The sequence below is a fragment of the Drosophila subpulchrella genome, unplaced genomic scaffold (genome assembly GCF_014743375.2).
Source record: "Drosophila subpulchrella strain 33 F10 #4 breed RU33 unplaced genomic scaffold, RU_Dsub_v1.1 Primary Assembly Seq354, whole genome shotgun sequence".
NCBI classification, from domain to species: domain Eukaryota; kingdom Metazoa; phylum Arthropoda; class Insecta; order Diptera; family Drosophilidae; genus Drosophila; species Drosophila subpulchrella.
Window position 1 is genome coordinate 741979 of NW_023665577.1, and position 27380 is coordinate 769358.

The following is a 27380-nucleotide window of genomic DNA, read 5'->3' on the forward strand; positions in this document are numbered from 1 at the left end:
ATGGAATATACATTTTTTTTAAATATTTTCCAACATTAAAAACAAAATAATGAACTTTTGTCAAAAAATTAAAGATATTTAGAACAATAAGGCTCAAAACACATTATTAAAATTTTTACTAAATTGCCGGTTGCAGCATCTTTAAAAAAGGGTATTCTTCAAAATCTTTACATTTCAGGCCCTATAAATATTTTTTGTAGTGCACCCAGACCCACTGGACCATCGTCTGCTCCTGGCATTGTTGATGATGCCAGCCTGAGGTCCTGTGGACAACGACAACGAACATCGGAGGACACTGTTGTGCATCTTCTCCCACCAGCCGGAGTGAACTTTCACCTACGCGTTTGACTGCACAGCAGGAGGCACGGAGCGAAAGAGATGGAGCCAAAGACAGAGACGGACAAAGGAAAGAGATGCCATCAGCAAGTGTCAATAGCAAAAGCGTCGAGGGAATTATGAAATATTTTATTAAAACCGAAAGGCAAATGAAGAGGGGGATAGGAAATTGTCTGGAGAGAACACAGGGCCTTGTAAGGGTGGAAAATTTCGGTGGTAATTGTTTCTAAATGAAAGCACAACTGAAGGATGGAAGCTGGGAAGATGCTTAAATATAAGATATTTATTAAAGATTTAAGAAACATTTTAAATCATTGAAAATTATTGATTACAAATATAGCTTTATGCAATGCTCAAGAACTTTCTAGCAAATATTTAAGAAAATGGTTTACATACGTCCTTAAGAAATTAAAGACAAATATTTTCTTTTGAATTCATAACTAATAAGCTGTGACCCTAAGGTATTAAAAAATAAGTATTACATGAATTTAATACAGCTAAAATATTCCATGTAAAATCATTCTCCTTAATCCACTTTAAAGATACTCTATCCTATAGACAATTTTCCATCTCTCAATTCATTTCCCTTATCACCAAACGTGCCCATAAGCCCCAACAAATCAATAGCCATCACCAAATTAATGCATATACATTGAGAATCATTCAAATTCCAAACAAAATGACCAGCCAAATCCCGAACCGGAAAATGTCAACGCCAATTCCAAAATGCAAAACAAACTGTCAGAGAATAGGAGCGAAAGGGGCTGAATGGCCGGGCCGGACATAATTTATTGCTGCCATTTTCAATTATTTAATCAATAATATTAATTTTCGTATCATATTTTGTCACGGCCAATAAATGAGAAATTTGTAAAACAGAAGCCAGAGGGACGGACAACGACATTTCACTCATGCAATGCACAAACACGAACACATGGATGTGGAGAACTGCATTCATGTTCACACATTCGCACATGGGAAAACCAATTGTCCTGGAACAACCCCACAACACCGCCCTCCGCCCCCCTGAGTTGCACATTTCATTTGCATTTTGTGCAGCGGCTGCAATTTCATTTGTCATTCCTGTCCCCTCAACCCCCTCGAAATTCCTGGGCAGCCCCCAGTGAAATTAGCCACTTAAATTCGCCACCCACTCCCATTTTTCATTAGCAACAATTACTCAGAGCGGTTGAATGGTTTGCCAATTCGCAGGACTTTTTCCAGCAGCGCAAATTAAATTCAGGACGAAACTTTCACTTTAATTTCTGTGGGCGGGGAAAAGTGTAAATGCATCCTGGCTGTATGCATTTTTCCACTCGCTACTCGTTTTTAATCAAATTGTCAATCGCTGTCGCTCGTTGTCCTCGCTCGACTTGTAGTCAGAGTGTCCTTTGAGCCTTTGCGCCGTAGGGGGGTCTCTGGCCCCTTATTTATGGCCAATAAACTTCAAACGTTGCATTGGAATTTTTTCATTTATTGCCTGACGCCCCACCCCCAATCGCCCCTTGAGTTGTGTTGTCTTTCCGCCTCGAGGACAGTGTGAATTTAATTTTGTGTAAATTGCAGCAGCAGAATGAAACTGACAAAATACTTCGCAGGACTTCGGGACATTGGCAGGGGATTGCTGGCCGAAAGGAATTTAATCTAATTCGAGAGAAGGGAAATTACTTGAATTTACATACAGATTAGGTTGAAGCTTGTGATGAGAATTTCTTTAATGAAAATTGAAACAGTAGTGGAGAAAAGTTCCGGTTTGGAAATGATTCGTTTTTTATCATGTTTTTCAAAATATCATTAACATATTCTTATAACATTTACATATTTTTACACATAAATTTTCCTTACACTTTCCAAACATTCCAAATATTTCTAAATTTTCGTTGACATATGCCCTCCAAATGAAAACAGCTCTACAAAAAATGGAACGACAAATTTCCAAACACATTTAGACCCGAAAATTATTACAACTTAGGAGGTCGTAAAAATTATCATTAAGCTAATGACCATAGAAATAATGAGGACACAGCCATTGACCTTGCTACAGTTAGCTGACCACACGCCTGTTTCCCACACCACTCCATCCTGGAAGACGGGGATTAAGGATCGGTAGTCATAAAACCCTGAATAACTTGTCCTTTCCGTTGACCTTCGCGTGGTTCCGAAATTGCATAAGATTACGCTAGGCCCGAAATTAAGGACAAAAGTCAGGCAAACTGCAGGCGTGTCCTTGCCATTTGTCCTTGTTCCTGTGGCACCGCTGTGAAACTGTAACTGCAGCGAAGCGATTGCATAAGTTCTTTTCTCTTGGCGAGTCAATGTTTTGCCTATTGATATTTTGCGAAAATCCCAAATGACAATGGCAACTTTCTCTTTTTTGTACTGCCTCTAATCCGAATTGGCCTTTTGTCCTAAACACTTTCGCCTCCAAAGGAGTTGATCCTTTGTGCATGCGAACAAACAGGTTGCCTGTCTCTCAAAAGGGATTGAAAGAGAGTGTAAGAGAATGGCTGAGCTGCACTTTGAGAAATATCGTCTTAAGTCCAGGAAAATCTGTGTACTTAAAAATAAGTCAGAGGTTATGTAAAATAAGATTTGTAATAAAATATCGCTCTAGAAAAAATATTTCTATAAATAAGTGGGTATTTGTTTTTACATTAAATTAATTTCCTTTAAAAATGTATCCTGATTTGATAAATTTGGTTTAATGTTGTTATTATTGTTCATCTCAAGATTTAATATAAATAAAATTATTTCAAAAGCTCAGATACTTTTTAACAGTGCACCGATTGAGACAGATCTCAGTGTGGCTCAGTCAGCGGTCCAACGAAGATGGATTGTGTGTGAAAATCCTTTCAAATGATTTGTTTACCAACAGAGCCGCGGCTGCCTCAGCTACTAAACCTCCTCTGGAAAATCTTCCTCGGCCACTTTTCCTTCTTACTCCACTGCCACTTCCACAGGCGCATCCACAACTCCTGCCGACTGCCTGCTGGTGCGGAGCGTTCTTATCCAGCTCTGGCAGCTGTTGCATTTTCCACGCATTTATCAGTCGATGCCATGTCCATGTCCTCCGCATCCACATCCACATCCACATCCTCATCAGCTCTCTGGGGCCGTGGACAACACATATTTCAATGTTCGTGACTCGATTTTTCCGCTTACGTTTTCATTTCGACCCGTCTTCGCTTAAGGACCCTCCTCTCAGCCCCTGTTTTCCTCCACTCTAAGGTGAGCGTTTTTATATTGTGCGATTTAATTTTTATTATATGCGCCTTGGTCAATCGCACACCTCCCGCCTCCCTCACCTTATTTTTCCCCGTCACCTTCGCCTTGGTTTATCGACAAACACTTTAGCAACGAAGCCATCATGAAATGGCAGTCTTAGATGGTCGTGCAGGGTCGGACCAAAAGGGGGATGGACGGAAAAAAATTATTCGAATTTAAGCAGAATTAAATTAAAAGTATTTTAACATTACCATCCAATTATCAGACGTATCATGTATAGTAAAAAAACAAGATTTTTTCAAACATTTATTACTTTTTACAAATTATTCTAAAAAGTAATTATTTGTCATACAAATTTCAAAGTCACGAGGACTATTAAACTTCTTTTGCTTTTTAATAAAATCTTATAATTTTGGAACAAAGATAATTCAATAATAATATATTTTCTTGAAAAGCATAGAAGAATACATTCAATGTCGCCTTCTTCTTAAGAGCCTATTGTATGAAAGAGAGTTTTCTCAGATTCTCCATTTCGAAAGTATATAGTAGAACCAAAGACTATGATATAATAATCTATATTATCTTTGGTAGAACTCTAATAATAATTTAAGGTTATCTATTATTATAAAAAAAGAATCCATAGGCCCCACTTGTCGGCGCCTCTGAGCCCATCTGGTGGTATTTAGATTGCCATGTGTGTTTTTTCCCCTTTATTTTCTCATTTTGGTAAGCTTTCGTCCGGGAAGTGAAAACATGTTTGTGCCGGGTCTGGATCTGAGCCTTCAACCCGATTCGGCGGCTCAGCTCCGTTAGGTTTGCCCGACTCTGGAAGGCATGGGATGTTATACCGGGAGTACTCCTTCAGATTGGACTGGTTTTCGGGGTAAAGACCAAGAGGTTCACTCACCATTTGTGTGACGTACCGCACTGTTTTAGCGCTGATCACCTGCCTGTCGCGGCTTATTAAAACCGAAAAAAATGCACCCATAGCCCGACCTAATCGCACTTGTCACTTGTGTCCACGTTTTGTCCTCCACTCCCCCCCTCCCGGCCCCCTTAAGTGGTCATAGCTCATAAATGCGGTCCGGGGCAATCTTCAATTCATTTACATTTTTATTCACGCAGATTAGGAGTATCGGGTAGTGTCATCTGCTTTTTGGCCCTGCAGCGGCTTTATGCTAAGAGCTGCCAATAAGGCAGGGGTATGCCGAGAGGGGGGCCAAGGGGGCGGCATCACCTTCGACGGGCTCGCACGTTCGCCAAACTGTTGCAATGTCGCAAATTTTTATCGCACGTCTACAAGAAATTCAACGCGTGCACATTCCGCATTCAAGATGCTCACACAGCATCCAAAAAAAAGCTCCCAACAGTGGGACTCATTAGGAATTTTGGTCTCAAAAATATCTCAAAATTTTGTAAAAAAGTTTTTAGACAGTAAGAAATCATGAAACTATATCTTTCGAATTTGTTGGTCCTTAGTTATGTTTTGGTTTTTAGTAGTAATGTTATACCTTTTTTAGGTATTTTGAATATCAGTTGGCTTTAATAAGTCTACAAAGTTGGGACATGTTCCATGTAGTTCATTAGTAAGCTTCCCCTTACTCAGAATACCTTTAAGGTTATACACACAAGTATGGACAATGATCCATAATGAAAAAATTAGTTATTTTTATTTGATATCTTTAAACTATTCATTACTTTTAGGTTAATATCTTTAAAATACAATTTAAGAACTGTGCCTTTCTCAGAACTGACTCTCAGTTTAAGTGCCTACATCTCTCAGATACATTTTAATTCGAAATTGCATCTGCCTGGCCCATGGTAAGGCCATCTCTTCAGCACGATGGTCCTCCAGCACTTTGGCAGCTTGGCTGCTCGCACTCGCGTACATCTGTCTGTCTATTTGCTGGTCTTGGTATTGGCCGAGAGTCGAGAGTCGAGAATCGAGTCTCTTGGCCAGACTGAGTTGGCAGGCTGCCTGCCTGGGAGATGATGGTCTGGATGCTGGATGTTCAACGCTGGGTGCTGGCCCGGAGAAGGAATCGACATGGCTGCAATTGACTAGCGCTTGTTTGATTGCACTCGAGGAGCAGTCGAGGAAATCGCACCTTGGTCCGGGTCTCAGTTCCATCTGTGGCTGCCAGTGCCAAAGCCAATGCCAATGCCAATACCATTGGCAATGCGATTGCGATTGCCTTCGAGACGTCGGTTTGTCGGTTTGTGTCTCTGCCATTTCGCAGAAATAAAGATGTTAAACGTTTTGCTGATTCGTGTTTTATGAACTCAATTTCAATTTATAATCTCTGTTGCCACTCACTGGGATCCCCAACCAACCAGTTTGGGGCGTTTTAGCCATTGTGTTATCGCCTAGGAGTACACTTGGCCAATTGGCCAAACCTTCGTGTCCTCTCCCCGAGAAAACCCATTGGTTCCCCACATTATTCTGTATCCTGTCACTCTATCTGTGGGTTACTTAGTTCGGTTCAGTTCGCTTTGGTTCGGCTCGGTTCTTTTGTCCGTTGCATTGTCAGGTCTGCAATTTTAATGTTGACAGAAATCAGATATAGCCACTGCTGGAATGCTGCCTGCGCATTTAAGGTATTTGAAATGTATCCCATTCAGCTACCCATCCCATCGCAGAATCCCCCTCGCAGACCCCTCTCCCACAAATGCCTTACTTGGTGGGGCAGACAGAGGTGGCATCGCAGCACAGTCTGTCCCTGTCTCTTGGCGGGTTGAAAAGTGTTTGCGTGTTTACCTGCAATGACAAAGAGGTGAGCATAGGAAATTAGTTCAATTTGTTAGATGCATAACTGAGAGATCATATTGAGAGTGGGCGATAAAGAGTGCATATGATGGATGGAGTGGGTTTTTTTGTGTTAAAAGTGGAGGTAATTGTAATGATATGGTTGGACTAAAAGAAGATTGTGCGATAACTTCAATAAATATGCAATGAAGTGGGTGCGTAATATCTTTACATGTTATAATTTAAAACTAATTTTATTTGTATTAAGTTAGTTAGGAACTTGGTGGTCAGTTGATAATGGTTTGTTTTGTATTTAATTCAGTATTTATCTTTGAGCAAAAATAATTACAAGAAACTTACAAAGACTTTGTTTAATTTATCCTATTAAACCACATCGAAACTAAACATTTTCATCCCCAAATATGGAATTCCAAATTTGCCCTAACCATAACCAGATATGGATTCTCCCCTTTCAAAATCGGGGGACCCATCGAGAAGTCATATTTCACAGACGAAATCATTCCAATTAAGTGCAACATGTATTTTAGTGGCGCCACCAATGCCCTCGTGGGACCTTTGACATACATGGCTACCCAATCTCCTGCTCCCCCCCCCCCTTTCCTCTTTTCAATTCCCTTCTGCTGCTTGGGAAAATTGTGTGAAAGATTCTGTGGCTACAAGGCAGTTGTGAAGATCTAATTTCCCCACAAGCTGCTTGTAATATCCTGTTTGGCCTGGGCCAAAGGATGTGCAAGTACTCATAAGGACATTATATTTATATATGTGTGTTGCGTATTCTCCTTTGACACTTTGAAACAATTTAGCCATTTCATATTTGCTGACATCATCTAGTTGTAATGCAAAAAGCCAACTTCCCTCATCAGCCCTCCGGATTTCGTCCTTTGGGGTTGGGGGCGTGGCATTTGTTCGGGGGTGGTTTCCGTCACTCGTGCTGTCTCCCTCGCACTTAACTATTGACGCCGTTGACGTTGACAGTTACATTGATTTATGGTCCCGCTCGGACCTCTTTTTTTTGGTCCTACGATAACTGAAATCTTATCCATCAGGCTGGTTTTCCTCCCCCCAAAAGTCCCCGCTGACCCGGGGCTTTTCCTCTAATGAATATCATTTGAGGACAATTAGTTAATTGAGTGGCTTATCCGCGCTTATCCTTTTTTCTTGTTTTTCTTCCTTTTTCCTAGGTGCGTATGTCTTATCAGCTGGACTTCTACCTCTTGCCGGCTAGCTTTTCCGACTGTTTTCTCGCTAACTGACCGATCCCGTTTCCCCTTTCCATTTTCCACTCCCAGGAGCATGGGGAAAATGGCCGTCGATTGTGGTAAATGCAGCACTTCCGATGCCAGCTGATGGTCCAAGGAAAAGGGTGGGGAAAAGGAGGCGAAAAAGTGTGTAATGAATTATTACCCTCTGATAAAAGTGCACGACGAGCTGATGTTTTTTCTGGGTGGTTTTCCGCTTCTGACTGCCGTTTGTCGAACGTTAAAAAGCCAGTTTTGAAACGGCGTTAAAAATATTTAACTTTGTCTACTAAAAAAGGGATGCATTGCAGCTGTTTTTATAAATTACCAAATTTAATGGTTATAAACAGCATTAAAGTATTGGTTTAAGACATATATATACAAATGTATATATTTAAAAAAAAAATCCCTTTGATTACATTTATCATAAGGAGATTTAATTAATGATCATGTTTTGGATAACTTTCCCTTAAAGTATTGAATGTTTGTTGGCTCTGAATTTACTGAACTATAACATTAATTTTCTTCAAAAAACTAAATTTTATTAAATTCAGTACCTTTAAATCAGAAAATAAAAAATCGGTGTGGATAAAATCATAAGCCTCCACGGTATTGGGATCCCTACAGTGCACTCATCTTCCGTTTCGGATCGTTTAACAAGCCAACCTCTGGGTTCGGACCATCTACTCTGCCTTCCATTTGCTAATCACTTGCAACATTCACCGCTCCGGGGTCTAGACAAACACTTCAATTAGAAAAGGCCGCTCAGCCCTCCCCCCAGAAAGCCCAGTGCCCCTCCTTGCCCGACGGCTCTGTGCGCTCACAAATGAATTCATTTTGTTTCGGATTCGATGAATCAGTTGGCAACTTTTTTGCCATTGCCTGGCCTCCACGAAGTGGGGGGCGTGGTCGGAGCGGAAAAAAATAAGAGAGGGCGGCAGACGATTTGCGGATGTTAAATAAAAATGTGAAATGAACAAAATACAAAACGCAACAAAAGCATCAGAAACAAATGGACAAACGATGCTGCACCTTTCTAGATGAAGCTGCAGTTTGTGGCTGAAAGATGATAAGCACCGAAAAAAAAAAACTAAAAAAAAAATTTACTCATTTTTATTATTTTTTTAAAAAATATATAAGGTTCATTACAATTTTTTAATTCTTACTTATTATTTTATCAATGATGAAATTATTGCCAAGCTTATCTAATATTTTGGGCACTTCTTATAAATGGATTACATCACATATAGATGATTTCGTTTTAAATGTATGTACAAATATTATTTTATTTAAAGTATTTTCAAAAGACAAATTTTCAGATCATATTTGTGAGTAGCAAAAAAAGATTTTAGGTATTGGTGGTGGTCGATTAATACTTCACAAATACATAATACATTTCACATTTAATATTTTACAACAGATTTTTTTGAGTGCCAAAGGAGGGCAAGGGAAACCGGCTGAGCTAGCTGGTTGGGATTAAGTTGTGAATCGTGATCTCGGCGAGCACTGGGCAAGTGGATGGGACTGCGCTTCACCCGAAGACTTCCAGCTGCAGTTGCGGATGAGGTTGGAGTGGGAGTCCGAGTCCGAGTCCGAAGAGCCTTGGAGTCTGGGGCTTGCCCTGCCCGCGGTGATTAATCCACGACCCTCTCCGCGGTCCTCGACCGCAACTACTCCATGAAGGTGGAAGATTCTCAACTTAAGATACTTTCGGGGTTAAGATGGCTCTGCACAGCGAGCAGCTGGCCCTGGCTTCGGCGATATTTAACCCGTGATTACAATGTTTGTAAATTTTTTCCCTGCCTCGGCCTGGCTCTTCTCGCAGATTTTGGCTTATTTTATTTATTTTTACTTTACCCTGGGTTCACCTTGCGGGCCAATTTGTTCGAGGGACTGCTGAGAGTCTGGCAAAATGAAGCTAAATTGCTGCAACAGGCGGAGTGGAGAGCTGCGGCTTATGCTCCTGGTAGTTGAGCAATTTATTATTGCCGCAAATTGATTTTTATCTACGCTTAATCGATTGTTCCTAGGAGTGACTGGGAAATGCGCCGGAGTGGGCTCAACGAAAATTATTTATGTTAGTTCACACGTTGTTTTACACGTAATTTATTAACTCGCTTTTCTAGTGCAAACTCTCTGACCTTGGGGGCAGTGTTGGAAAATCGGTTTTCCGCCCGTCTTTGGTGTGAAGGTGATTTACAATTTATGCCGCCCCCTCTCGAACGACGGCCATGCATGATGCGATAATTTGCGCCAGTCTGGAGCTGGCCAAAAAGATATTTATGACAGAGAAATGAGCGCCAATTGCTGCAATTACCAGCGCGTGTTTGGCCGTCGGCAATGGCAGACCCAAACGAGTTTAGATTTAGTTAGATAGATTTAGTGTGGAGACAGGGATCTACGGAGGCGGGTTGGGGAGTTCGAAATAGAGTGGTAGATGGAGTTGATTTGTTGAGAATTCGCTCAATTACCGGGGATAAATTCTTTTCGAACGGGGTTTCCAGGAAGGTTTGTGAGAGTAGGAAAATAAAATTAAAGTTCCATATTGCAAGCCGAATCATAATAAATATTTATGTTCAACTAGATTTCATTAGCTACATTATTTTAGGTACATTTACAATCTCACATTGATTTATCAGTTTATCGTTAAGCTTAACCTCTGTTTAATTGGCTCAGATATAATTCTTTTCCCTCCTCCGAATTAAAATTGTTATTAAAAATGAAGCTCCTGACAATTTCAGACTCAGCTAACAAATCGATACATTTTCAATATCCGCAATTGTAACATGTAAATGCGCTGAGGGGGGAAATGTAAATTCTGGGGATATGTGGAAGGGCGGAGGAACCGCAGAAAAGCCAGACCGCATCGTTGTGTTTTATATATTAATTTGCGAACAATCGAAAATCGACATGTGACACGCGTTCGCTGGGCCCCCGTTTCCCCCGCCACTGTCTCATTTTTGTGTTTTTTAAATTTATGCGTTACGAATTGCATTTGCAATTTTTTCTCCCTCTTATTGTTGTTTTGCGGCTGCTCTTGTTGTAAATGCAACATCGATGAATGCGAAATGAGGGAGCAGGACGGTGGGAGCGAGAGGGAGAGGGAGACATCCGATGGAGGGAGAGGGAAGACGTCTTCTCTCCGTTTGTCACAAATAATAATAATAATCGAGGCAATGAGGGACCCCGAGAATCGTTCCTGTAAATGTACGATATGTGCTCATGTAACCGACCTGCATCTGTCTCTATGTCCGTCTCCCTCTGGCTCGTCTTGCCTCTCCCTCTATCCCTCTTTCCCTGCCCGGGACATATCAAAAACAATTCCAGCTCATCAGCATCATCGTTGTCAGCCCCTTTTCCCCCTATATATCCATACATTTTATACGTTTTTTTTTTGCCTCCCCGACATTCGCACACGCCATAAATCAATGTTCGATTTTCCCAACAACAACTGGAGGGAAATTCGCAAGGAAAGAGAGGGAAGACGGGCAAGGACACAGGACATTATGTTCGCGCCATGTTTAAAATTCTTTTTTCCCGGTCTGCTGTTTTGCTTCCTTTTTTCGCTTTTCGCTCGCCTGATTTTCAATTCTCGTTTTTGTCCAATCTTTTTTTTTGCCCTCAGCGCGTGTTGCATTTCATTTCATCTCATGCGTTACACACATTTCATTGTTGTTGCATTGCTCAATTCCATTTTCAATGTGGCAGCAGCGGTGGAAATGCATTACATTTTCTTTTTTTCGGTGACATGCGGGGCGCCACGGAAAAAAACGCAAGGGAAATCGGGACAGGGGAGCGGAAAGCGGAAAACGGAGGCCAGGTATTCCTATATTGCCAACCCAAGGAATATTTGTGGTAAATTGAACAGATTTCAGCTGTGCAAGACGCTCAATGGAAAATAGTTCTGAAAATAGCTCGGCGAAAGCGAGAAAGTGAATGGAAAATAAGAAAAGAAAATTTAGCATACCAGGCAAATATATTAAATGATATATTATTTGTTAGCTTAATATATTTTCTTGGAATAGTGAGTGCTCGAAATATTTTAGACCATTAAAAACCAATTGTTAATAGTTCAAGTACCATATAATTTTAAACAAAGTTTACATTCCAAGAAATAACGCCCATAATAATTCAATTCCATAGTCAATTCCTCAAAGGCCAAGTATTTTTAACCATTAAAAAGCAAAAAGAAATAGCGCCCATGATAATAATTCCGATCGCCAGTTCCCCCAAAACCACTTTCTCCGGGAAGCTCATCAAAATAATGCACTCTGACCCCAACGGGAAAACAAAACCAAACTGGTATGCAGTCATAGAAATTATTTATACAAAGCATTTTCTACACTTGCTAAGCGGGAAAAAACTTTTGGCCCAGCAGCTGTTTCGAAACTTTCTAGAACTTTTAATAGACCTAAAAAGTAAAATAAACAAGAAACGAAACTGAAGAACTCAAATCGGCTTTTTACCTGCAGTGGATTGAGCGATACTTTCCGTCGAACTGAAACCTCCGGAAAATGGACGAGTTGGGGGAAAGAGAAGGAACTGAGTTCAGTTTTCGGCTATTTGCGATACTTTTTCCGCTTCGTCGGGGGCCGTAGTTTTCGCTTTTCGAGGATTATCGTGGACAGTAGCTCAACGGGAGTTATGGGGCACATGTTCGCTCGATACGGCCGGAGGGGGGTGAAGACGCGGAGGAGGGCGGGAAAGGACTCAGATCCATTGGCCGTGTCAGCCGCACATTTGGCTAAAATCAATCGGACACTCTGTTTATGCTAATTTTCGCGATGGCCAAAACTCATTTGCCGACGGAAAAACTGTACGGGGAGATACTTTATCGCTTTTTCTGGCCACGTTTTTCTCCGGAAAATTATTGCGCTCGAATCTCTCTCGACTCGACGCTGCGAAATTGCCAACTAGAGATGCCTCCAGTTTTGCTGGCCGCCTTAGGAGCCAAAATACAAAAGTATTTTCCGTATTTTCCCCATTTTCCGCTCTCCTCCAACGGCTTCTTCCTCCTATTTGGGAGCGTTTTGGCTGGCACTCGAAAATGCTTAACAAAAGCCCCGAAATGACAACAAGAGGGCGGGGAAGTGGGGTCAAATCAAGGCGTAATAAATTATTATACTTAAGAGAACGGCCCCCGGGGTCAAGAGAGTGAGACAGAGAGCCGGAGTGGCCACATAATAATAACGCAATTTTCAACTAGCAATAAACTTTGGGTAAATGACTTCATTGCCGTGGCCACTATAACTTTATGGCTCTTTGATAGCCCCCCTTCCATGTTAAACCAATCCCAATTCTCTTAGAGATTCTCGGCATGCGCAGTTTGTGGGGAAACTCTCTGTCTCACTTTCTCTCTGCAACGAACACCCCCTACAAAATGCCACCATCCTCAACAATCTCCCTGCTGTCGAAAAGTGGAGGGATCCGAGAAAAGCAAAAAACAATCAAAACCAGAACAATAACAACCCGTACTATGGAAACCAATGGGGATTCGAGTGGGAAAGTTTTGGGAAATTATCATAAAAACTAATACCATTTAATATAATATTTTTTTTAATATTTCATCTATATATATGATATATCATCTTAATATTTGAAAAACTGCAAGCTTCAAACATATTTGAGAGACTAGCTCTTGTAAAAACGGACGGACAAACGGACAGTCAAGAGATGCTAATCAAGAATAAACAGAGAGAAATATTCAAGTACATGTGTGAGAACATTCGTTATTTAAAGCCGTGTAAGTAAATTTTGGTATAATGTAATACTATCTTAATCTTATCTTAATACTAGATCGAAATGCTCAGAAGAGAAAAGTTTAATTGAGTTTGTTTAACAACTTTTTAATAAGTTTACACTACTGGTCTAATAGTTTAGTTGTTGAAATATACAATGTAAGTACCGCCAATTCATCTTGATTCAAGCACAATGAAAACATTTTCATCTTCAAAAATTTTGTTATATTTATAAGAATATTCTAAACGCAGATTAGAACGTCATAATTCTCAGTGTGTATATGTATTTATACCAGTTACTCGTAGAGTAAAAGGGTATACTAGATTTGTCGGAAAGTATGTAACAGGCAGAAGGAAGCGTTACCGACCCCATAAAGTATCACTAGCCGAGTCGATCTAGCCATGTCCGTCTGTCCGTCTGTCCGTCTGTCTGTAGCTAGGCTACTGAGATTTGGCGTGCAGATTCCTGAGCTTCTTACGCAGCGCAAGTTTGTTTCAGTAGAGTGCCCCGCCCACTCTAACGCCCACAAACCGCCCAAAACTGTGGCTCCTACAGTTTTGATGCTAGAATAAAAATTTTAACTGAAATGTATTGTTCTCATCAATACCTATCGATTGATAAAAAAAAGTTTGCCACGCCCACTTTTACGCCCACAAACTTCAAAAAATCGTAAATATGAACGTGGATATCTCGGAAACTATTAAGGATAGAGAATTGGGATCTCAGATTTAGATTCCGTAGCCTTGTGCGCAGCGCAAGTTTGTTACGCAAATAAGCCACGCCCACTCTAACGCCCATAAACCGCCCAAGCCTGTGGCGCCCACAATTTTCATGCTAGATACAAAATTTTAACTGACCTGTATTGGTCTCGTCAATACCTATCGATTGACCAAAAAAAAAAATTTGGCACGCCCACTATAACGCCCATAACGCTTAAATCTGTCTACCGCCGATAGGTGGCGCATTTCAATCTCGCTTTGCTGCTTGCATATCTCCATTTCCCTTTGGTCCCTTTAGCTGAGTAACGGGTATCTGATAGTCGAGGTACTCGACTATAGCGTTCTTCCTTGTTTTGGGTTGGAAATGCCTGTGTGAAAATTATACCCTCTGCAAGGGTATAAAAAAGAATTTACTGATTTTTATATATTTCATTTAAATAACTTTTAATCAATCATATTTGAATGAAACCTTAAAAAATATGTGAAGTGTTTTCTAATCATTATTATAGTGATATTCAGTGGAATCGCTATTAAATGAAAACTGTTTCCTAACGATGGCTTCCTGTGGGCAATCTCAAGTGCCTTTAAAAACCCATTTGATCCCATTGTCGCGCTCGGAGATTGTCATCGTCACCATGGCCATCATCATCTGCACATTTATTTGGCTTGGGAGTGTGCTGCATGTAAAGGCAGCTAATAAAATTAAAATGCCATATTTCAGCCGTTGATAACAATAAGTGCGCTCAAGTTGCCCCTCGGATGCTGCCGTCCTGCTTTCCCTCCTCTGCGATCTTTCCTTACTTACCACTGCGTCTGGCGAGTAGGAAATTATTTTTTGGCACGAACGCACGAACGTGCGGCCTTGCCACAAAATGTGTGGAGTCCCCGAATGGGGGTAACATTTTCGGGGGGCAGGCGTCTGTTGATATGACAAAGCATTTGAACTGTGGAAAAAATACCTGTGGCAAAACAGCCTGCAAGGAATTTTCGTAGATATTGATTTTGGCGTGTCAACGCCGACGGCGCAATTCTCTCAGCCTAAAATTATGAAAATTGAAAATTCATTTTTGGAAGGGGCTTGCCGAAGTTTTCCTTATTTCCCAGACAAGTGCGATAGGCATCTAGCTAGACAGGAGGAAATGATTTATGCGGACTTGATTTTTATTATTGATTATCAACAAATGGCGGGGGGAAATTTCGGATGCACTGTAAGTATTATCAATTGATGGTGAATATCCACATGCGGGAAATGAATGTTGATTTTAGATGTGATTATGAAAACATAAATCTAAGTTCACATAATTTTTTCTTGTTTTGCAATTTTGCATCTTTGGCAGGCTAATCTATTAACGTGCATATTTATTTTGTGAATTGAAAATATGAATACGGATCCCTCCAGATTTCGCCTTCAGTCATGGCTTGTAATTAAATTAAAATTCCTTTAACATGACAGGCCGGGAAAACAGACACACACACTGGCAGAAAGGAGTCAACAACAGGCGTCTATGTCCTGGTAATGGAAAACCCCTGTGTCTGTGTGTGTTGACTGCATCTCTTGAGCTCGTTTTGTGCAAACTAAGACACGTTGTCAGCATTCATGTCACCGAAAGAGAGAGCTGGCCCACCGAGAAAGTGAGGGGGCGAGTGGGCGGGAAAGGGGCAGGGATTGCCCTTTCAAGTGGCTTTTGCATGCCGGCCAAAAGATTTTTCATTAAAATTTTCCCTCCATCGCCTAATAGTTTTCCTTTAGCCCGAGAAATTCTGCATTGTAAGTGGAAAAAATTTAACATTTTACAATTTTTGTTGGGGGTGTGGATGTCAAATTTCGGAAACAGGAAAACTTTAAAGTTGAATTTTGGTAACTACATTTAACTACTTGCGTAGGAAAGCTGAAGATTTTATTGGAATTTTGTTGTTTAAGGTGTCACTGAAACTAGGACAATTTGCGGTGATGCTTTGAAAGCAAAATTAAACTTAAATGAAGGGCAAAATAAATGCTTTGAATATTAAATAAAGTGGTTATGTTATTCACAAAGTCCAAACTTTAGGGGAATGGAAAATCGAGGATTTTGTTGGTCCTGAAACCATTTAATTAAAATTTTCCCCATTTCACTTGCAACTTTTTCCAATCTAAAGTCGCACGCGTTGAAATGCCCTCCCTCCTCCGAATTTTCGTAATGGACTTCGCGGCGTTTGGACAGCGTTTAAAGATCGCACTCGCGTTTATCGTTGAGGGCGAAAGCTACATGATGAGGCTTCAATCCGGCCAGACGCCACCCCATCAAGTGGGGGTCAGGGGCAACGGAGGGGTGTAGCCCGTCCGGGGGGAAACACAAAAATCTTTTTACGTCAGTTCTGCTTGTCTTGTTGCCTGGCATTTTCTTGCGTTGTTACCTTCGGAGCGGGAACAGTGCGAAATGCTTGGTTGCGTTGTTGCCCCGAACCACCCACCCGCTCCACCTCAGCCCCTCCCTCAGTTGCCAAGGCCCCCCCACCTTCGAGAGCTGCCAAGTTGGCTAATTTCTGGCCACTTTGGGATATATTAAAGTACTTCACGGGTGCTTTAAAGCTTTTGTAAAGCTTAAGAAAGTGTAAGACTCATAATATTAACCTAACCTATCCTATCTTTCCTTTCCTATCTTTTATTAAATCTCTGTTATATAGTTTTAATATAATCTCTGTAGGGGATTTCACAAACTTAGAGACAGTATCTTGATTAAAATATAAAAGAAAAGACTTGGAAGGGAATTGTAATGGGAAATGATAGATTATATTATGTTATATTGATTATGTTGTTGATTATGTTATATTGTATATGCAGACTTTTATGCTCAAGGACCAATGTAGAAATAATTTGTTCTCGTACTTGTTTACAATTTCATAAAAAAATGTAAGGTTATATTATATTATATTGAATATTTTGAAAAGATAAGTATTTTCAAGACTGTATATGCAGACTTTTATGCGCAAGGACCAATGAAGAAATATTTTGTTCAATTTCATAAACAAATTTTAATATCATATATCTCTGATCTTAAATGATTTTTAATAGATTTATTTGATTTGGCTTTATTTCGTTATTTATTGTTAACAACACTGCCTCCGTTCCGTCTGTGACTCGCCGGCAATTTCCTTTGGCGCAGAATATACAACGAAAGCGAAGCGAAAAGTTTTTGCGAAAAACGTTAAACGCAATTGTCCGTCCGCCCCCTCTGTCTGTCTCCCTCGCTCTCCGCCCGACCACCCGACCGTCCGTCCGCCTGTCCCCGTCTCTTTCTGTCTGTCTGGCTGGCCCGGTTCATCCTTCCGCTTACCGCCATCCGCTTCCCAATCCCCACTTCCCACTTCCCAGTTCCCAATGCCCGCCCCTCGGGCAGTTTAGTATATAACAAGTCAGCGTCAGCTGCTCCTTTCCGTTCCGCCCGCTACGGTTCCTATAAGCATGGCCATAGCTATAGCTACAGCGATGGCTATGGCTACTGCTGCCACTTTGTCGGCTGCCTCGAATACTTCCATGTTCATTTTACAAGTAAAACGGAAATGACAGTTCCGCAGCGACTCGAACATCTTTCGCTCCTCCGCTTCTCACGTCTGGTTTCTCCGGTTCTCGGGTTCCCGAGCTCCCGACTTCCCCGATTCTCCGCACTACTCCACGGCCATGGAAAGTGAAAGAAACCTTTCTCGCATAATAGTCTGTCAAAGTGCTCGAGTTGCTCCGGTGACGCGCAGCTCGCCACTCTCGAGCACTTAGCACTTGACAATCCGCAGAAGGAACGAAGAGAGATACGGAAATATCCTGGGAGATGGAAGGATATATACAGAGATAAATCAAGGATCGTTGTGATCCTAAAAGATTGGGGTGGATACGTCATATTTGCATGGTTAATCATATATGTATTGAAGCCAAAAACTCTTCTGAAACGTAATATTTCATAATCTTATTTTATTTCTTATTTTTGGTTTTAACACATTTATAAGGATTATATTAAATTTAATTATATCCCATCCACACACATCCCAAGTTTCATATCGATGGGTACAATATGTTGTTAATTAGAAAGATTTTAGTGGTATTTTCCGTTTTATTCACAAGTGGTCACCAGAAAGTATGCAATAATTTTTAACAACTTAGAACTGGCTATCTAATGCTCGGTAATCCGACTAGAACTTTAACCCACAGAAAGTAAGAATTTAACCTCCCTCCCACATTTTCCGTCACCACTGAAGTTACTTGAACTAATTTTCTAATTATGAGTCCAGAGCAAAGAAATCATGTCAGTTGTTCTCCGTTGCCTCTCTCGCTTGCTCGCTCGCTGAGTGATTTATGGTTGCTGCTGGAAAAATGTCAAAATATTTGTTGGCCAGTCTTTCGGAACCCCTCGTTCCCCCGATGATTTCCCCCCGCAAGTTTATAGACTTGCCTACGCAATATCGAACTTATCCAAATCACTTGGCAAACTTTGCCCTCTTCCTTTGAGCCCCTTCAACTGCTGCTCCTCCTTCTGGTTCTATTCCTCCTATTGTTTGTTGTGAATTTGATTTATTTATTTATCGTTGGCTCTCGTTTTGTATTCGCTAATCGCCAGTGGAGCGACTGATTAGCGTAATTTTCCGCCTGCTGAGCGTTCGGATTGCTGCCCTCGATATTAATGCTAAAGTTTGGGGTTTTGTGTTGACATTATTATTCTGAAAACTTTGCTGATACCGAATATAATTCCCCATATAGATTTGAAAAGGGGGAGTGGGATGATCGGTGGGAAGGAGATGATATAGAAGACCATATTTTAAAGTCCAGGCATGATACAATTAAATGCTGTCGAAGAAATGCTGCAAAAAATATATATTTTTTAACATTGTTTTACATCGATAGTCCTTCGTTTGAAATTACTGGGAACGTTTTAAAGAACGTTTGGGCTTTCAAAGGCAGAGAGAAATATTCAAGTACGTTGTTCTTGAATTGAGACTATTCGTTCTTAAAACCGTGTAGGTACATTTTGGTATCAAAGTTCTCAATATTAGAACAAAATGGTGATGACAAAAGCAAAATTGAGATTATTATTGACTGCACTAATAGTTTATTTGTTGTTAATGCCAATTTAACTTGATTCGAGAAAAATAAAAATATTTTCAATTTCAAATATGTCAAACGATTTTTAAGAACATTTTCAGCTCACATAAGATTGTCAGAATTTTCTCTGTGAACCTAAAGGAGAACCAATTTTTTTATATTTTGAAATTCATTATAAATTGCTTATATCGAATGCCTACTGTTTACATATCCCTCATTTTCCCGCCACTGAAAGACACCCACACATGTTGCTCCACTTTGCTAAGCCGCTGCTTTGTGCGAGCGAGACAGCGAATGAGGGAAAGAGATGGAAAGTGCGCTAGTGCGTACTCTGTGTTTATATGCTAAGCAATTCCCAGAGGCCGGTCCAAAAAAAAGATATATTTTTGGGGCAACGGCTATGCGATGTCAACTTCCAAGTAATTTGCAAGAGCCTGACACTTTTCTGTTTCTGTAGTTTTGCGACTTTGATTTATGGGGCATCGTCAAAACACAAATACCAAGGGGCGGCATATGTGACTCAGGTCTGTTCCGAATAGTGGGCGTGGCATCTCATCAGAGTGTGAAGGTCAAACTTGTTACCCGCCTAGAAAACAATTTCTATTTCCGCAGTCGCTGTTTCAGTTTTGTGACACATGCAAAAACCGACCAAAAAAGGAGAAAATATAAAAAGGTGACAACCCAAAGCTCCACAAAACTATGAATAAAGTCGCAAGCACACACGAATAAAAGTGCAAAAGAAATCGGAGGAGCGGGGATGAAACAAAAGTCCATGTTATTCTACCGAAAAAGTCAAAAAGTCAACTTCACATGCCCGAAAAGTCGCACAAAAATAATCCCAAAAAAGTTTTTGCGCTCAAAAACATGAAAACGTTCAACACAATGGCAGGGGCGGAGGGGAAAAGGGGTTTCCAGAGGGGGCGGCTTACTGGGGATGAGTGAAAGAGAGCGCAGACGTTGATCACAAAAAGAAAAATGTCAAAGTTCTTCTTTTGCGGTCTCCGAGGTTCTTTAAATGTTCTTGGTAACAATTTCGGTTCAGTTTCTTCGACTTCTGTTTTTTGGGGGCTATGTTTTTTTATTCTTGGAACAAGCGACAAGGGAATTTCGCACTGAAGAACGCTACTCTTTTTTAGGACTTCTTTGAGTACAGTGGTTTCTCAGATGTTGTATCTTGAAGATTCCTGGATTAAAACTAGATAGTCCATCCTGTTATACAAGATTGTGTCTATTAAAATAAAAATTCTCTTTGAATTCATTACATTTAGATATTATTCAGTTCATATTTTATGGATTTTCATAACTAAGCATTTATTCGAAAACAATTTGCTTAACACCTTTATAATTATTATCATCAAAGAAGCTTAAACAAAACAAAAGTCAATTTAAATTAATCTAAAAATCCGTTTTGAATTTATAATTTAATTTTCGGTTCGTATGTTCGTTCAATTATTTTATTTATTGGTTTATGTTTTATTTATATAATATAATTTTTTGTTAAAGTATTTATTAGTTGCTTTAAAATTATTCATTTTGCTTAATGCTTAAGTGCGCTTTTCGTTAATGGTTATTATAATATACCAAATAATTTATAAAACTAGTGAATTTTTTCCCACATTCCCTTCTACCAAATTTGAACACCTTTCTACCATTTTGCTTAACCTAACTGAGTTTCTGGTAAAACAGCTTCTGGGCCGGTCATTCGTTATTTTTGTGGTTGTCACGCTTCTGTTAACATGAAAAGGAAGTGCACGTCAAAGCTTAGACACAAACTACGAAGCGTAAAGGTGCAAGTGAAGCCAGAATAACAACATTCATTGCAATTGCCACCCGGCAAATGGAACGAAAAACCAGACCAGAGAGAGGAAAACCCGGCAATAATAATAACAATGGATTAAAGGGCATCCGAAGCCAGCAATGCGTGCCAGCGAGAATTTGTTGAACAATTTCGCCAAGAGAAACCGAAGGAGAAAAAGCCCGGCTTGCATAAATGAATAAATGACTGGCAAATGAAAAGGGAAAACTAAGTGGAAAACCGGGGGAGGAAAGCGGCGAACGCGAAGCACAAATTACTAACAATTAAATGGCGAACAAAGTAAGCCAAGCTGAGCCAAGCCGCAATTATCACATCACTGGCTAACTGAAGACCCCTGAAAGTCCCCCTGAAAATCCCCCTAAAAGCCCCCCAGAAAGGCAAAAAAAGAAGAGGGAAGCCAACTCTAATTTATGAACTGAAGCACAAGAAGGAGGCGATGCACAGTGGAATTTTGGTATTCCTCTGCTCTTTTTTCGCTCTAGTCTTTTCACTTTACTTTCGAACCGTCTTCAAGGTGAACAGCGATTTGTTAAGATGCAGCGATAAACAGGTAACAAAAAGGAGGAGGAAGGGAACGGCCATAAAAAAGTTGTAGGCCTAACAGGTGCTAACTGTCCGCGCGGCAAATTTTCAGGCTAGCAAAGTAATAACCATAATAACCCAAGGCCCGGGGAGTTTTTCTATCTTCCGAACCACCCCTTCTACAGAACCGCTTTTTTCACAACCAAATTGACAACGATCCAATTTCATAATGAAAATTTTTGCCGCTGTCAGCCTTCAATTGAATTGGATATAAGAAGCAAGCGAAAATACAAAAAAAAATTGAACAACAGAGACGGCAAAAGTTTTGCAGGCTAAAATAGTCCCAGAGAGGGATGTACACGAACACACATCTATAAGTATAACCCCCATGAAGAAATCCAGCTGACAGGCCAGAGAAAGAGATAGCGCCAATGGAAGAGCGGGTCCGAGGGAGTTCTCCCCCATCTGTGTTTGTTTTTGGTCCTCTTTTTTGTATAGTTATATCGAGTAAACGAAAAACAAAAACTTTTTTCCACTTGAGTAACTTAAGTGCCAATTCCATCAAAAAAAAAGAAGAAAAGAAAGACCCGAGAAGACAGCTACGAAAACCAAAGCCAGCTAAAGTTGAATTAAAGAAGCGCAAGAACAATATTTGGCAATTGGGGGAACTTGGCGTCCGAGGGTGTGCATTAAATTGATGTGAGAATCGATTGAAAGCCAAATGAAAGGCTGCTTAATGAGTCTGACTGGGGAAAATGAATGTGGCGTACATGGAAGTATTTAAATATAAATAAAAACTTTACGTTTTCTAAAGGTCAATGGGCACAGAATATTTTTAAAGCTAAATTGAAATAACCTCCATACACATCAAATAACGTTTTTACGATAAATAAAAGAGTAATAATATAATCTCTATCACAACAAATAAACGCTTTAAATAAATAATTGAGCAATGAAAAAATCTTTCCAACAACAAACAAACGTTTAAATAGACCATTTACAAAACAAATTTTGTAAAGATTATACTTTAACATTAATATAACCACGATAATTATACATTTCATATAGTAATCATTACTAGTTTGTAATTGATTGAAGTACATTCAAATGGAATAAACTTCTTCCAAAGTTAATCATACGTTGGACCATTTAAAAAAAAAACTATTTTTTTGGTCCTATTACATATTTTCGCTAATAAAGTCATAATAATTTAATGATTTTTTAATTGCCATTTTCAAATTTATGTAATAACAAATATCTATTTATTTATTTATTTATTAAAGATGTTAGTAAAGTTTACAAAACTAAAACTAACATAGGGAGTTGTAGTGATAGCTGCGGGGCCTTCGACTGCGTGTTTTTAATTTAGCAATATTTTAAATTTTGGTTTTAGATTAGATTATATACATTTTTTTTTAGGAAACTTGTGATAATTGTTATATTTTCTGCTGTTGTTATTATTAGAACAAAATGGTCTATTTGTATTAATTAAATATTAAACGCATTTTTATTTTTCAGCTAGCTTTAAACATAAGAACACATTTTTTGATTCTTCTGCCTATCGTACAATATTCACTCATTTTAAAATATAAACATAAGCATTAACATTAAATTAAACATATTTTGCAGGAATATTTTTTTGTTTTGCCGTCGGCGTGTTTATAAAATGCCTTTCCGTCAAACAAAAACTATACAAAATGCGAAAGAAAATCGAAATGAACTTAAAAGGCAGTAAATAAGTAATGACACCGATGAACTTGAAAGCTTTTATCGACCTTTAATTGTTTTTCAAAGGAAAAGATGAATAATGGCCGCGCGAATCAATTTGCAAAAACCCCAAAAAAAAGGGAGGAACACACACACAAGCACACACACAGAGGCACACAACACACCAGCAAACAACAACAATAGAGAGCAATGGAACGGAAAGGCGGCCATGATTTGCCGTCGGCAATTTCCAAAAATCCTCGATTTCAACCATTGCGGAGCGGAGTTCAAAGTGAAGAGTGAAGAATTCGAGTGGCGGTTGCCAAATGGCAGAACCAGAGAGGAATCGAATCTGAGGCTAAAAGAGCGTGGCAACCCTCTTTTAAAATAGGGAAGAGAATCCTCTCTTATCCTGTTTTTCTCTTAAGAACAGCGCACAGCTGTTGCAGCAGTTTGGCGCCAAAATTATAGCCCCTCTCACTGGAAGCTAAGAGATGGCAAAAGCACCGACTGGAAATGTCTTTGCCTTCCAGTCCGGAATATTATTTTGCATTTGCTTTTGTTTTTTTTTCTTATTTTTAATCGAAATTTAATTCCATTGCCAAATCGAACGATACCGATTACTGCCCTCGGCTGACTCGCATATTGATCGAGTTTATTAAGCCGATATTAACATAAATTCTCCGCTGCCGTATTTGTGGCACGCAACATAAAACTTTCGATCATTTAAGGCAACCGACAAGAATTAGATTTGGCTTTGGTTATTTTTGTCTTTAGCCCATTCGCACGTTTGACACCCTTCAAGGTAATCGCTTTTGGCCAAACAATAGTAACGGGGTTGGGCCAACAGTCCAATTATATTCGCAACACTGTAAAAAATGTATGGGTTAAAGAAAAAAATTCAAGAAAAACAAAGAATGGTTTGGATATCTTCAGGTTTAATATAAGATCTATGTTTATAAAATCCAAATTTAGCTTTACGTAAGTATTATTTTTAACAACGTCCTTTTAAATTAAAAATATAAAAAAAAACAATTCTTTAGAAAGTTTATCTTTCTTAATCGTAGCAACAAATAATTATAATCCTAAAAGGTTTTTAGCATTTAAAGAGACCACCTCTCTATAGATTTGGGATATTTTTGATTTTAATTTAAATTCTTATAAGTCTTAAATTGAAAACAAAAATCTAATATAATCAAAAACAGTAATTTTGTGACGTACTTAGTACTTAGTACTTAAAACAAAAATATTTTAACAAACAAAAAATGTTCAACTAATAATGTTAGAATCACAACTAATCCTAATTTCAGAAAACCCTTCAAGCCATGCCAAGTCAAAACCAATCCGAGAAACCTCTAAAACCGAAATCCATAACGAAGACCTTCGCATTCCTACGCATCCGCTCCAGTATCTCAGTTTCTGTTGGTGTTTCTGTCCCCTGTCAGTTGGTTAAGATATCGATATATGTGCATATGTATATAGCCCCAGTCCCGTATCGATTTCCAATTGGAAGTCCCAACTCGCACGGCTGGCGAAACAGAAACAGAAAATAATTAAGTTCTCAAAAGATAAAAATCATGTTAGCCGCAGATCAATTAGTTGATTTTTACCATAACCCGGGCATATATCAATTTTTGCTCTGCAGCTCCACAGCCTCTTCTTCTTCTACGACTACGTGTTGTGCCCGAGGTGACGCCCCCACCGCTTCCACCCGCCGCCCACCTCGCCGCCCCCTCTCCCAGGAAAAAAGTGGTCCGCTTAGTGCATAAATTTACATATGAGAATGTCTGGAAATGCTTTTTGAAGGCTGTTGAAATGTTGCTACAGCGGGGGTTCAGTGGGTTAAGGGGGTTAAGTGGCGGGGGAGGGTGTTGGTGGTTTCTCCTTGGATGTAGCACCTGCTTTTTGGCCTGAAGCAAGACACTCGGCTGGCCAAGAAGGAGTCTCGAACGGAGCCTGATACTGGACATGCACATGCTCGGACGTCAGTAACTCATTTATCGCTTAACTGGAGTTGCCCCTCCGAACGCCTTTTCAGCAGGCCCAGATGTGCACAGAAAAAAAGGCCCTCCAATCCAACTTTAATAGTGATTTACCAAACCAACCGTTTTAAAGAACTCATCTAACATAAATAAACGCCATAAGAGCAAGAGCAAGTTCACACTTATTTTTAACCTGTTTTTAAAGAGCAAGGTCACACTTTTTTTTAAATTTCTAATAGCTGTAATTACATTTTGAATAAAATAGATAGTAATAAACATTTAAGTCAATATTTTTTCCCTGTGTGCTATCAGTTTCTGTTTCGATTTCACTGCTCTTATTTTATTTTATTTTGACAACGAATTTGCATGCGCTGGAAATTGTGTTTTGAAGCTTGTTAATTTTGACTAAAGTCGCTGCAGTTACGTGCTGCGTTCGGTTCTGTTCCCAATCCAAATCCCAGATCCCAGCTCGCAGCTCCCAGAGTCGCGGCCCATTGCGTGACTGACCCAACCTGAGAGACTTACGCATGCGCGCGCTTACAAACGCCAAACGGAGTTTCACAAAAAAAGACAGCAGCGGAAAAAAATAAACTGGCAGAAACAGCGAGCAAAAAACGACTGGTAAGGAAAAACAAGTAAAATGTGAAACAAGAACCAAAACAAAGTGTTCGATGTTTCCGTTTCAAATTCTGTGGAAGAAGACATTTGCCAAGGCCCCAAAGTCTCGGGTCCGTTCCATTGTGGGACCAAAAGCAAACCCGAACCCAAACCCAAACCCAAAACCAGTGAGATGGGACAGTGGGACCTCGGGACGGAGACAATTGGCGCGCAAACAATTGTTCGGTTCGTTCTTTGGTTTGCTTTGGTCTCTGCTCGTTGGACATTCGAAAAAGTAAGAACAAGTTCGGTATTTTGCTTTAAAGCACTGCTAAACTGGGAAGAACGGCTAGGCAGTGGAGTTGGTCTAAACAGTGGGCTGAATTGGAAAAACTAGCGTTATAATTTAAAATTTATTTAATTATTTGTATGCCAAGAAATCTATTTATTTAAAAGCACAGACAAAGAGGTATAGTCTTAAAAAACTTATATTTTTCACAAGCTGCTAATTTCAAAAGCTGCCTTTCTAAATCGATATGTTTCATCCCTATTCCCCTGTTTTTCATTGATGGGTAAATTATAAACTTGTAACTTTGGAAAACCTTTTTCATGTACATATAATTGTAAGAACTTATTGACGTAATACAAGTTGTAATAAGAATAAATATGTAGAAAGAGTATTTAAAACAGTTTAAAATATCTTTGAATTAATTAAAAGTGTATATAAAATTAATAAATATCTGCCTTTGAATTGATATCTAAATTCGAAGGCAGACATTTATAAATTTTATATAAGGAAAATATATTTTTAGTTATATGAACTAAGGATTTTATATTCCTAATAGTGTTACTAAAAATTCCAAATCGAACCAAAGTATTTATTTTAATCAAAATTATATCCACAGAATTCCTAGCCACGCCCACTGTACCCATCCCGATGCTCAGCCAACTGGGCGATTGTGGCGCAGATAAAAGAAAGGCACTTGAGCATTACATCGGCGAGGGCAGGCAGAGTATTCTCTGCAAGCCAAGATTTCTTTTTGGGCCGAGTCCAGCAGAACAGCAAAAGGGAAAAAATCGGCGGAAAAAGTGCAAGGGAATTAACAATTCATTTTATTGTTAAGTATGCGGTATGGCGGGCCCACAAATGGGGAGTTCGGGGTGTCCCGGCCTCTCTTTTAGACCATCTTGTTAGCCCTGTCTGCGGGTTCTGCGCTGCTTCGCTTTTCGCCAGCCGGAGCATCCTTCCTCATAGTTAATAATGCGATAATTTCATTTTCATTCAAAGCAAATCGAAGGCAGCAACAACAAAGGGGCAAGAAAAGCAACAGCTACCGGATTACGGCCATAAAAAAGGAATAAAACAGCCAAAAATAAAGGATGGAGGTTGTTGCTGGGTTTCTTGGCGTGTTGCGGCAACATGTTGCCCAGGTTTTTTTCCCTCGTTTTTTATTTCGGGGATGGAGAAAAAACCTGATGCATGCGCAAAATTTAAATTATGTTGTTTTGTCGCATGTTTCTCTCTTCTTCTTCTGGCTGCGCTTTGTCGTTGTTAGTCTTTTTTTTCTGTAGTTCTTAAAGCATTATCAATGAATAAATGAAAATGTCTTTTGTCCAGGGAAAATTGTTGTTGCCGCAGATGTTGGCATGCAACTTGCAGAACG

General features: G+C 39.7%; 2 protein-coding genes across 6 annotated transcripts in view; both read right to left on the bottom strand.

Annotated features, from left to right (window-relative positions):
- LOC119561072 (homeotic protein antennapedia) overlaps window positions 1-27380 on the bottom strand; it is a 116110-nt gene that overhangs the window by 55933 nt on the left and 32797 nt on the right. The window lies entirely within an intron of this gene.
- On the bottom strand, window positions 12126-12221 carry LOC119561073. The gene has a single exon (XM_037874929.1). The coding sequence runs from the start codon at window positions 12219-12221 to the stop codon at window positions 12126-12128; it is 96 nt and encodes a 31-aa protein (XP_037730857.1).